The sequence below is a fragment of the Procambarus clarkii genome, chromosome 29 (assembly GCF_040958095.1).
Source record: "Procambarus clarkii isolate CNS0578487 chromosome 29, FALCON_Pclarkii_2.0, whole genome shotgun sequence".
NCBI lineage: Eukaryota > Metazoa > Arthropoda > Malacostraca > Decapoda > Cambaridae > Procambarus > Procambarus clarkii.
The window spans coordinates 327,595-340,537 of record NC_091178.1 but is presented as its reverse complement, the minus strand read 5'-3'; the positions used below and the strand labels follow the sequence as shown (position 1 = coordinate 340,537).

At 38.5% G+C, this 12,943-nt stretch overlaps 1 protein-coding gene across 1 annotated transcript in view; it reads right to left on the bottom strand.

Moving 5' to 3' along the window:
• Positions 1-505: 505 nt before the first annotated feature.
• The window catches only part of LOC123765836 (apolipoprotein D), a 144,484-nt gene continuing 132,046 nt past the window's right edge, over positions 506-12,943 (bottom strand). Inside the window, 5 exon segments of the mRNA XM_069332960.1 lie at positions 506-2,881; positions 5,661-5,709; positions 5,711-5,819; positions 7,009-7,228; positions 7,643-7,825. Coding sequence (XP_069189061.1) covers positions 2,669-2,881; positions 5,661-5,709; positions 5,711-5,819; positions 7,009-7,228; positions 7,643-7,825 — 774 coding nt within the window. The 3' untranslated portion in view covers positions 506-2,668.

Below are 12,943 nucleotides of genomic sequence, written 5' to 3'. Positions count from 1 at the left end.
TCTCCTACCTTATCTCTCTCTTCCCTCATCATGTCCCTCTGCAAAAAAAAAAAAAAAAAAAAAAAAAAAAAAAAAAAAAAAAAAAAAAAAATTCTGCATTCCATTACATGCAAAAGTTTGCTGTTCGTGGTTAAGACTGCCTCTTTTGTGGCACTTTTCTTGAATGCTATCTTTATCAGTCGATTTCTTATCTTGTAGCTGTCAAGCCTGAAGAACACCTTCTCTAAGGTACTATCAGCCCCCCATCCCCCTGACTTTGTACACCCTCAAGGAGCTTAGTCACAGTTGTTCGGTCCTTCCTTGTGTATACTTATACATGAGGCGGTGTTGGTGCTGTCACCTGGTGATCGAGAAGTAAATCTTAAATAATATAAGTGTATGCCTATACCTTTCAACATCATTACAGAAATATTGTACTGTATATCATTTGTTAAATTACTTAAACAAGTCATATATATATATATTAGCTTCATGTTTAGTATTGAATGTTTACTCATTAAATCTATTATTATTATTAACATCTTTATTGACAAAATTAATTACAATTTTGCCTAATCTGAGGATTTTGATAGGTCTTATTAAAGTGAGGATAATGCTAGTATTCACTGTCACGCAGGACAGAGGGTCATACATAAGACAATAGGTCTAAACTGTAGGCTGAAGCGCACATATATCATGGTTACAATCAATGTTTTAATGTATGGATACGTGAAAACAACTTTCTATTGTGCACTGCCGCACAAGGGCAGGGATGGGTTCATAAGTGATACAGCTTAGAAGTAATATAAATAAAAATCGTTCTTCATTCTTTAAAATGGACAAGCAAATTTTGGGTAAATTGTTAGGATGTCGTCCAGAACACCTGAGTCAATAAAATAGTTACACAGTTGGTGGTACAAGAGGCCAGGAGGTCTAAAGTCCTTTACGGTTTCACATTCATCAATATAGTGTTCTAGTGAATGCATTAAAGGTTTATCACAGTTTACAATCTGAATATTCTGGTAGTGGCTCAGCCTCACTAACCTGCCAGATGTGCCTATAGCCAAGGCGAATTCGCGCAATGACTACATCACATTGCCTGGTCCGGTTACTGTGCTGACCATACAAATACCTATTATTACAAAACTTGTCATAACTTTTAATACTGCAGCTTTCAGGTCTCTGGGCATTTCTTAGTTCTTCTAAATCTGAATTAATTTCTTTAATGCAGTTATTAGAAACATACAAATTAGATAGTCCAAAGTTATAATTAATGTTTTCTTTCCTGCAAGCCTCATTGGCCAATCGATCTACAAAGTCATGTTTTCCAACTCCAACATGGGATGGGATCCACACAAATTTTAAATCTATGAAGTCTCCAGGACCTCCAGGAGCTAAGCGGAGCGCGACCTTCCCTCACGACTTCTGCTGCTCAAGTAACATCAAGATGTCCTGCGAGCCTCACATCATGTCAGCATAATATCGACATCTCCCTCCGTGTCAATTATCTACATGTTCATCCTCTGCTAATGCTTTTAAACTATTCACTGATATTTGTCAAGCATTTAATATAAAATGTCAAAACGCTGTCTGTGTATTACTTCCTTTATTCTATGCACCATTATGTAACAAACAACCTATGTATATTTTAATACAAATTTGTATAATTATTATCCAAGATGTATTTATCATTATTATTATTACTTAAGAATTGACTGGTAAATCTTAGTAAATCCAAATAGTACAGGAGAATGTGTGGACTGAGTGCATGTTTTAGGATTTGAAAACAGGAGCTGTTCCAATAGGTATGTTCTGAAGCAATTGTGTCAGCACCTGTTGCAATGGTATTCTGCAGGAGTCAAAAATACATTTACTGGTTATATAAAGTTTATTTTAGGTACACGTAGACATGCGTTAACTAGTTTATATAAATATATGTAATTGGTTGACAATTGAAGTTAATTACCACCAAACATGTTACCTATTAGTAAAGAAACTTCAACTTCGGATATTGCCCTATCCATCACAATATGTTTGATAATATATATAGTAATTTTCTCCATATTTCACGCTCCGTACCACTTGAAGATAGGCAGAAGAAGCATAAACAGCAGCTGCCTCGTATGGGCAGAAAAGTCATGTTCGCAAATTAACATGTTATGATCACAGCTTGGAGGCTGAAGGCATAGTCTTGGGAGCCCCAGTGACACTAGTGTGTATATGTTTCAAGGTTGGAGTTGTTACTAGGACAATTTTGGAAGAAATAAAAACTAGAGAGAGCCCTAGGAACCCCCCCTATATGACCCATGCTGAGAACCGTCTCCGTGGTGTAGTGGTAAGACACTCGCCTGGCGTTCCGCGAGCGCTATGTCATGGGTTCGTATCCTGGCCGGGGAGGATTTACTGGGCGCAATTCCTTAACTGTAGCCTCTGTTTAACGCAACAGTAAAATGTGTACTTGGATGAAAAAAACGATTCTTCGCGGCAGGGGATCGTATTCCAGGGACCATAGGATTAAGGACTTGCCCGAAACGCTACGCGTACTAGTGGCTGTACAAGAATGTAACAACTTGTATATATCACAAAAAAAAAAAAAAAAAAAAAAAAAAAAAAAAAAAAAAAAAAAAAAAAAAAAAAAAAAAAATAAAAGTTATTTCAGGTTTCGTGGCCTAGACGTTATATCCAGGTCTCATGGCCTAGACGTTACATTGAGGTACTCCTTAGCTTCTTCAAGTGTCTTGATATGCTCCAGGTTTTCGTCACCGAGGAGACCCATCATACTCAGACCGTTGTGGTCTATCTTGAAATTGTAGTCGACCTGTGAAGGATCGAAGCAGTTGCCCTGGTCGATGGTATTGAGCCGGGAGAGGTCGATCTTGTATTTCGTAAGATCACTTTCCAGCTGCGCGAGGCATTAGGGAGATACATGTTATTTTAGATTATAAACATGGAAGTCACAGTATCACAATATATCTACAAGGAAATTTTCGGAGCAAGACGAAGATGGAACTAGTGTCCTGGGTTACTAGACATGCGTGTCTAAGAGTGACCCAGGACGCAGGTTCGATCCCCAGTCCTCCTACAAAGATTCCATATATTAGCTTGTTGCATATGATATATAAATATGCAGGCCTTCAAATTAAAAAAACACATTAAGAACTCATTCATGGCACAACTCACATGGGGAAAAACAAATAAGCATAGTATATGAACAAATCCACAAGGGCCCTGACGAGGACTCGAACCTACGTCTGGGAGCATCCCAGACGCTGCTTGAATCGACAGAGCTATGACATGGTCACGGCCCTTGTGGATTTGTCCATTTGATACATCACGCTATTGTAATTTCTGTGTGTAAGCATAGTATATACTTCGCTATGGACTGCAGGGATATACAATTACGCAAGCCAGAAAGTAGTGAGCACAATACTGGTTGAATGGTTGCTGTACCAAGATAATTTTGGAGCCACTTAATTTTTTAAAAAGTAATCATAAATACTAGGAACTTCTGTCGCAATGAATTTGTATTTAACAATAGTTTAGACATGCAACACAGAGTGGCTTACTGGTCTTTATGTACTAGTTAGTGAACCTCATCCAGGATGTTACATTTAACTCTGGTAGGGGCTGTGTTAACTCATCTTCGGAGCTCGAATTACTTTTTCCCTATATTTAAAATAATGTTATTGTCATTAGAAAGCCAAGATTATTAGCTACATTGTGAGCTTTATTTGAAAGAAATCCGCCAACTCTTAAGTAGTTTTTAAAAGTCTTGTCGATTACCCCCAAAGATGTGGCAATAATGGCGCGTTAAGGATTTATTTCGCCGGATTTCTGGCGGAAAATTCAAACCTCAAAACACAATTTTATATTTTCAAGAGTGAATTTATTAAGTTGTCTATCGAGTTAGACGAAATTTTAACAGAATACACATTTCAGCAGGCTTTATACTGCATAGTACGGTTATTTTGAGAAAAAATATATATATTTTTTAAATATTTTTAAACGTTTTAAATATTTTTAAACGTTTTAAATATTTTTAAACGTTTTAAATATTTTTAAACGTTTTAAATATTTTTAAACGTTTTAAATATTTTTAAACGTTTTAAATATTTTTAAACGTTTTAAATATTTTTAAACGTTTTAAATATTTTTAAACGTTTTAAATATTTTTAAACGTTTTAAATATTTTTAAACGTTTTAAATATTTTTAAACGTTTTAAATATTTTTAAACGTTTTAAATATTTTTAAACGTTTTAAATATTTTTAAACGTTTTAAATATTTTTAAACGTTTTAAATATTTTTAAACGTTTTAAATATTTTTAAACGTTTTAAATATTTTTAAACGTTTTAAATATTTTTAAACGTTTTAAATATTTTTAAACGTTTTAAATATTTTTAAACGTTTTAAATATTTTTAAACGTTTTAAATATTTTTAAACGTTTTAAATATTTTTAAACGTTTTAAATATTTTTAAACGTTTTAAATATTTTTAAACGTTTTAAATATTTTTAAACGTTTTAAATATTTTTAAACGTTTTAAATATTTTTAAACGTTTTAAATATTTTTAAACGTTTTAAATATTTTTAAACGTTTTAAATATTTTTAAATGTTTTAAATATTTTTAAATGTTTTAAATATTTGACCTAGGGTGAGTAACCAAGATTATGTTTTAATGGCTAAATATATAATAAATTTTAATCTTCGAAAATTCCTGCAGTTCAGTGACCTACGTTCTTCCTACCTGACTCACAATTTATGTATTTATTTATTTATTTATTTATTTATTTATACAAGGTACATTGGGATTGTGAGGATACATAGCATAGTAATTACATTCTTGTAAAGCCACTAGTACGCGCAGCGTTTTGGCCAGAAATATCGGAAATCACAGGTTCGATCTCCGAACTGGACAGAAATAAATGATTGTGCATGTTTTTTTTTCCCTGGTGCCTCTGTTCCCCAAGCGGTAAACAGAAGTTAAGAAACTGTTGAAGGTTGCATTCTGGGGAAAATTTTGGTATCGAGATTTGAATGTTCGCCCCACAGGGCCCCTTGATACCAGCCTAGGTATACAGGCTTCTTGTCCCCAACTACAGGAATTATTCAGCGGCTTCAACGGCCTAGTTTACTGGCTACATAAGATCCACAGCTTGGCTTGGTGTATCTTTGTTGAGCCACGGTTGGATACAGAGACGTATGGTACTCTGTTTTCTCTTTTGGAGTATGTCTATGGGTTAGCTTCTCGCCAAACACACACCGAAACTATGACGTTGGTACAACGTTCGAACCAGTTTTAACACCTAACCAGTCATAACCAATATAACAAGTTGTAACAACGTTCTAATACGTCATAAACACGTTAAGCCAAGATGTAACAACTTTATTACAAGTTGTAACAAGCGGAAAATAGACACAGTTTCGGTTTGTGTTTCCAGGGTTGTGCCTTATTATGTAGGAAGTATAACACTACTAATGTAATTATATTTTGGACAAGTGTTATATATATAGTAAAGAGACTATTGTAACACGTGTGCTTAGAAAGTTATATTTTGTACAAAGGGAAGTGTCAAATAATTACATTGCTCAAAAAAAAAAAAAAAAAAAAAAAAAAAAAAAAAAAAAAAAGTTCACCGTTTCCTCTTAAGATCTGTGCAGAGTTATCTAAGACACGTACCTCTTTTATCTTGTCTGCTGGGAGCTCCTTGGTGCGGCTGAGAATGGTGGCTGACTCTCTTGAAGATTCCCCACGACTGGCACTCGAGGTCTACGGCGTAGGTGTCGTAGTCTGTGTCCACTACTGTGTACACGGTGTTTATGACCTCGTCCAGTATATCTGTTAAGACAATGGCTGAGGTGAGTGTCTGAGGCGCTTGGGAAGACCATGCACGCCCCCCTCACAAACTTCCCCGCCACCGTGCCATGGCCGCCCTCCCAAGATTAACCCCACGACAGTGTCATGGCCCAAGATTTACCTCAAACTCACATGAACACCATTACTGACTCTCTCCTGCCCTCTGCAACTGTCATGGCCAACCTCACTGGCTTCCTTTCCCCGTTCTCTTGAAGCTATCATGCACACCCCGACTGGCGTCCTCCTCCGACACCCTCACGGGTGTTTGAAGGATGCCTCGCTGATCACACAACAGAATGAAAGGGAATTCAGCAATGCCATTTGTTAAAACTATGCTTACAAATATAAACTATGATTTTCATTGTTCCTCACGTCTGCTACTTCACCGCTCATGGGGCTATACGTTTCCCTTGATGAGCAGCTAACTTGTAGCTGCTGTCCGAGATCAACCAACAGAGAGGTCCTAGGAATGAGTGTGGGAGCAGAAGAGAACCCAGAAGCAAGGCACACAGTAAAAAACTGGATAGATGGACGGTTGTGTGAGCAGGACACAACCATAGTGAAGATAGCTACTGACGATTTCAGACGCTGAACTCGTGCGCTTTCAGGTAGAGATCAGCGTCTAATACAGGACAGCTAAGCAGGTCGACACAGATGCCAAGAATATTGACGTAATAGGGGACGCTCAGGTTATATTCAGATGGGACATTGTGCCATTATAATAGCAAGAAAAGGCCGCGGGTGTTTTTCCTGGTGCAAGAATCAAAGATATTGTTTATGACATGACCAATATAATAATTGGAAATGAAAACAGTCATGACTTTACATAGCACTGGAAGTAATAATGTGGGGAAATGTAGAAGTGCGGAAGTCAAGCTCTTTACCACACTAGTGCCCTCTCTCACCCACTCTAGCTCTATAAACGTTCCTATATTCTATCCCTCCAAAATATTATAGTCCCATTACTGGTTTGTTGACCAGACCACACACTAGAAGGTGAAGGGACGACGACGTTTCGGTCCTTCCTGGACCATTCTCAAGTCAATTGAGACTTGAGAATGGTCCAGGACGGACCGAAACGTCGTCGTCCCTTCACCTTCTAGTGTGTGGTCTAGTCAACATTCTTCAGCCACGTTATTGTGTCTTATCGTCTGCTATTACTGGTACTTACTGCCACTCCAGTCGAGCTTCATCTTGGCCGGGGTGGTCGGGTCCATCTTCAAGGTGCCCTCGTTGGTGACCGTGGCCTTGTAGGGGGTGACGTCGACGATGATGGGGGTGCGTAACTCCTGCACCTTGAAGCTGGTGCTGTTCTCCTGCAGGTCGAAGGTGGTGATCATACATCTGCTCGATGTCACCAGCTTCTTTATAACGTACCACGACCCGTTGAACTGTTGGAGCAGAGAGGTGAGTCAGGCAGGTCACTTGTCCTCCAGATAGCTTGGAGTTGTTAGTAACTGTTTCGACTCTGTTTTTTTATGCTTCGCTGTTGTCATTGACAATTTTTGGCCTGTTATGAATGCTTCGCCCCATGTACTTCAAATACAAATAATGGTCAACAGAGTATACACCTAAACTAACCTATTTTTAATAAAACAATATGTTAAAATTGATGATTGCATCTTTGGGGACGGCCCACTGCTTTAACGAGCCTGGCCTGAGAACATGTTGATCTGAGAGCTTTTATGAAACGCTACTTAACTAATAACACTTACGGCTTACCGTCGCAAAGTATATATATATAACATTAGTCCATTAATAAAGAACATAGAAACAATACAAACACACACCCACACACAACTTACTCTTTGAGGGTTGAAATCAGGAAAAGGTGTAAAAGGGTTGGTTGAGCAGCTGCCCCACATCATCTGATGGGCAGCTCCGGTGGCCACCAGGGCTGCCAACACACCCACCACCACCACGCAGGTCTTGTGAATCTCTGTGTTGTCACTGCTCGCCCTTCCATAAGTCTCAACCTGGGTTGTTTCCTATAAAGGGACGAGCATCGTGTTACATATGTCGGCAGGTAACTTTACACGTAAGGCATAATCAACCCGCTCTCGCACAAGACAGTACATATATAACTTATTGCTTATAGTCACTATTTGGCTGATTAATAAGTACATATGTGGTATATCTATATATATATCTATGTTGTATAACGGGCTTATCATAGACGATGCTATTGCGATTTAATGCTCCGCGTAGCTGAATCTAATGCAACATAGAATTAGTATACCCAGCTGTAGACGATCAGTCACCCGAGTAGATTTTAGTGTTTATTTTTCTGTTTGAGGTGTTCCCTCTTGACACTATCTTTTGTATTAAGATAAGTTCATGGGGTTGTGTCAGATAAAGGAAAATGTTACGGTGCTCTGATTTTGTTTATGTAAAATCCCGCAATTTTGACGGATTGGTCGATTTCGTTAAAAATGCTGTGTGAGGCGTGAGGACAGATTGTCTACCAGTTAGGAAATAAACATTGAAAAGCTCTAAAAACATCCTATTACATTGCTTCTAACTTTTATCTTTAGGTACTGGACTTGGGGAGGCGTATCAACATCTGGAGGGTTATTAAAACCATCACAAAAAGGTAAGTGACCAAGCCAACAGTCTTAAGGCCTATCAACCACTGGAGGGCCTTTAAGGTAAGTTTAAGTTTTAAGTTTTTATTTTTCCGACCTCTACAAAAATTTATAGTACAAAACGTGAATTTTTTGGGTATCGAACAGTATGTTTGTACATTCGGATAAATAATTGTCATATGTGTCATCATTGTATCTCTGCGTTGTGTATACATTCCTTCCGCTCAGTCAGAAGTGATCCTTCTTCTATGGCATTTCCAAATTGGCTTGAATTTTACGCATGCAAGATTTATGAGAGTTATCCCGGTAAAATGTCAATCTCCAGTGTGTCTGAGAGTGGCGCCGCCACCACTGTGGGCCTCGACGAGGGACAGGAAACCCGCGGCTTGTCAAGTTCCCCCCCCCTCTTTATTACCGTTTTTTTTCCAAGCTGAATTTTGAGTTGGAGCGCTGTCTTAGCATATACGGCTTCTATATACGATAACGTTTGATCTATCACTAAGGGTTTAATATCATTATTCTTGAATGACCAATAAACACACACACAGATCACAGGTTAGGTTAGGTTAGGTTAGGTTAGGTTAGGTTAGGTTAGGTTAGGTTAGGTTAGGTTAGGTTAGGTTAGGTTAGGTTAGGTTAGGTTAGGTTAGGTTAGGTTAGGTTAGGTTAGGTTAGGTTAGGTTAGGTTAGGTTAGGTTAGGTTAGGTTAGGTTAGGTTAGGTTAGGTTAGGTTAGGTTAGGTTAGGTTAGGTTAGGTTAGGTTAGGTTAGGTTAGGTTAGGTTAGGTTAGGTTAGGTTAGGTTAGGTTAGGTTAGGTTAGGTTAGGTTAGGTTAGGTTAGGTTAGGTTAGGTTAGGTTAGGTTAGGTTAGGTTAGGTTAGGTTAGGTTAGGTTAGGTTAGGTTAGGTTAGGTTAGGTTAGGTTAGGTTAGGTTAGGTTAGGTTAGGTTAGGTTAGGTTAGGTTAGGTTAGGTTAGGTTAGGTTAGGTTAGGTTAGGTTAGGTTAGGTTAGGTTAGGTTAGGTTAGGTTAGGTTAGGTTAGGTTAGGTTAGGTTAGGTTAGGTTAGGTTAGGTTAGGTTAGGTTAGGTTAGGTTAGGTTAGGTTAGGTTAGGTTAGGTTAGGTTAGGTTAGGTTAGGTTAGGTTAGGTTAGGTTAGGTTAGGTTAGGTTAGGTTAGGTTAGGTTAGGTTAGGTTAGGTTAGGTTAGGTTAGGTTAGGTTAGGTTAGGTTAGGTTAGGTTAGGTTAGGTTAGGTTAGGTTAGGTTAGGTTAGGTTAGGTTAGGTTAGGTTAGGTTAGGTTAGGTTAGGTTAGGTTAGGTTAGGTTAGGTTAGGTTAGGTTAGGTTAGGTTAGGTTAGGTTAGGTTAGGTTAGGTTAGGTTAGGTTAGGTTAGGTTAGGTTAGGTTAGGTTAGGTTAGGTTAGGTTAGGTTAGGTTAGGTTAGGTTAGGTTAGGTTAGGTTAGGTTAGGTTAGGTTAGGTTAGGTTAGGTTAGGTTAGGTTAGGTTAGGTTAGGTTAGGTTAGGTTAGGTTAGGTTAGGTTAGGTTAGGTTAGGTTAGGTTAGGTTAGGTTAGGTTAGGTTAGGTTAGGTTAGGTTAGGTTAGGTTAGGTTAGGTTAGGTTAGGTTAGGTTAGGTTAGGTTAGGTTAGGTTAGGTTAGGTTAGGTTAGGTTAGGTTAGGTTAGGTTAGGTTAGGTTAGGTTAGGTTAGGTTAGGTTAGGTTAGGTTAGGTTAGGTTAGGTTAGGTTAGGTTAGGTTAGGTTAGGTTAGGTTAGGTTAGGTTAGGTTAGGTTAGGTTAGGTTAGGTTAGGTTAGGTTAGGTTAGGTTAGGTTAGGTTAGGTTAGGTTAGGTTAGGTTAGGTTAGGTTAGGTTAGGTTAGGTTAGGTTAGGTTAGGTTAGGTTAGGTTAGGTTAGGTTAGGTTAGGTTAGGTTAGGTTAGGTTAGGTTAGGTTAGGTTAGGTTAGGTTAGGTTAGGTTAGGTTAGGTTAGGTTAGGTTAGGTTAGGTTAGGTTAGGTTAGGTTAGGTTAGGTTAGGTTAGGTTAGGTTAGGTTAGGTTAGGTTAGGTTAGGTTAGGTTAGGTTAGGTTAGGTTAGGTTAGGTTAGGTTAGGTTAGGTTAGGTTAGGTTAGGTTAGGTTAGGTTAGGTTAGGTTAGGTTAGGTTAGGTTAGGTTAGGTTAGGTTAGGTTAGGTTAGGTTAGGTTAGGTTAGGTTAGGTTAGGTTAGGTTAGGTTAGGTTAGGTTAGGTTAGGTTAGGTTAGGTTAGGTTAGGTTAGGTTAGGTTAGGTTAGGTTAGGTTAGGTTAGGTTAGGTTAGGTTAGGTTAGGTTAGGTTAGGTTAGGTTAGGTTAGGTTAGGTTAGGTTAGGTTAGGTTAGGTTAGGTTAGGTTAGGTTAGGTTAGGTTAGGTTAGGTTAGGTTAGGTTAGGTTAGGTTAGGTTAGGTTAGGTTAGGTTAGGTTAGGTTAGGTTAGGTTAGGTTAGGTTAGGTTAGGTTAGGTTAGGTTAGGTTAGGTTAGGTTAGGTTAGGTTAGGTTAGGTTAGGTTAGGTTAGGTTAGGTTAGGTTAGGTTAGGTTAGGTTAGGTTAGGTTAGGTTAGGTTAGGTTAGGTTAGGTTAGGTTAGGTTAGGTTAGGTTAGGTTAGGTTAGGTTAGGTTAGGTTAGGTTAGGTTAGGTTAGGTTAGGTTAGGTTAGGTTAGGTTAGGTTAGGTTAGGTTAGGTTAGGTTAGGTTAGGTTAGGTTAGGTTAGGTTAGGTTAGGTTAGGTTAGGTTAGGTTAGGTTAGGTTAGGTTAGGTTAGGTTAGGTTAGGTTAGGTTAGGTTAGGTTAGGTTAGGTTAGGTTAGGTTAGGTTAGGTTAGGTTAGGTTAGGTTAGGTTAGGTTAGGTTAGGTTAGGTTAGGTTAGGTTAGGTTAGGTTAGGTTAGGTTAGGTTAGGTTAGGTTAGGTTAGGTTAGGTTAGGTTAGGTTAGGTTAGGTTAGGTTAGGTTAGGTTAGGTTAGGTTAGGTTAGGTTAGGTTAGGTTAGGTTAGGTTAGGTTAGGTTAGGTTAGGTTAGGTTAGGTTAGGTTAGGTTAGGTTAGGTTAGGTTAGGTTAGGTTAGGTTAGGTTAGGTTAGGTTAGGTTAGGTTAGGTTAGGTTAGGTTAGGTTAGGTTAGGTTAGGTTAGGTTAGGTTAGGTTAGGTTAGGTTAGGTTAGGTTAGGTTAGGTTAGGTTAGGTTAGGTTAGGTTAGGTTAGGTTAGGTTAGGTTAGGTTAGGTTAGGTTAGGTTAGGTTAGGTTAGGTTAGGTTAGGTTAGGTTAGGTTAGGTTAGGTTAGGTTAGGTTAGGTTAGGTTAGGTTAGGTTAGGTTAGGTTAGGTTAGGTTAGGTTAGGTTAGGTTAGGTTAGGTTAGGTTAGGTTAGGTTAGGTTAGGTTAGGTTAGGTTAGGTTAGGTTAGGTTAGGTTAGGTTAGGTTAGGTTAGGTTAGGTTAGGTTAGGTTAGGTTAGGTTAGGTTAGGTTAGGTTAGGTTAGGTTAGGTTAGGTTAGGTTAGGTTAGGTTAGGTTAGGTTAGGTTAGGTTAGGTTAGGTTAGGTTAGGTTAGGTTAGGTTAGGTTAGGTTAGGTTAGGTTAGGTTAGGTTAGGTTAGGTTAGGTTAGGTTAGGTTAGGTTAGGTTAGGTTAGGTTAGGTTAGGTTAGGTTAGGTTAGGTTAGGTTAGGTTAGGTTAGGTTAGGTTAGGTTAGGTTAGGTTAGGTTAGGTTAGGTTAGGTTAGGTTAGGTTAGGTTAGGTTAGGTTAGGTTAGGTTAGGTTAGGTTAGGTTAGGTTAGGTTAGGTTAGGTTAGGTTAGGTTAGGTTAGGTTAGGTTAGGTTAGGTTAGGTTAGGTTAGGTTAGGTTAGGTTAGGTTAGGTTAGGTTAGGTTAGGTTAGGTTAGGTTAGGTTAGGTTAGGTTAGGTTAGGTTAGGTTAGGTTAGGTTAGGTTAGGTTAGGTTAGGTTAGGTTAGGTTAGGTTAGGTTAGGTTAGGTTAGGTTAGGTTAGGTTAGGTTAGGTTAGGTTAGGTTAGGTTAGGTTAGGTTAGGTTAGGTTAGGTTAGGTTAGGTTAGGTTAGGTTAGGTTAGGTTAGGTTAGGTTAGGTTAGGTTAGGTTAGGTTAGGTTAGGTTAGGTTAGGTTAGGTTAGGTTAGGTTAGGTTAGGTTAGGTTAGGTTAGGTTAGGTTAGGTTAGGTTAGGTTAGGTTAGGTTAGGTTAGGTTAGGTTAGGTTAGGTTAGGTTAGGTTAGGTTAGGTTAGGTTAGGTTAGGTTAGGTTAGGTTAGGTTAGGTTAGGTTAGGTTAGGTTAGGTTAGGTTAGGTTAGGTTAGGTTAGGTTAGGTTAGGTTAGGTTAGGTTAGGTTAGGTTAGGTTAGGTTAGGTTAGGTTAGGTTAGGTTAGGTTAGGTTAGGTTAGGTTAGGTTAGGTTAGGTTAGGTTAGGTTAGGTTAGGTTAGGTTAGGTTAGGTTAGGTTAGGTTAGGTTAGGTTAGGTTAGGTTAGGTTAGGTTAGGTTAGGTTAGGTTAGG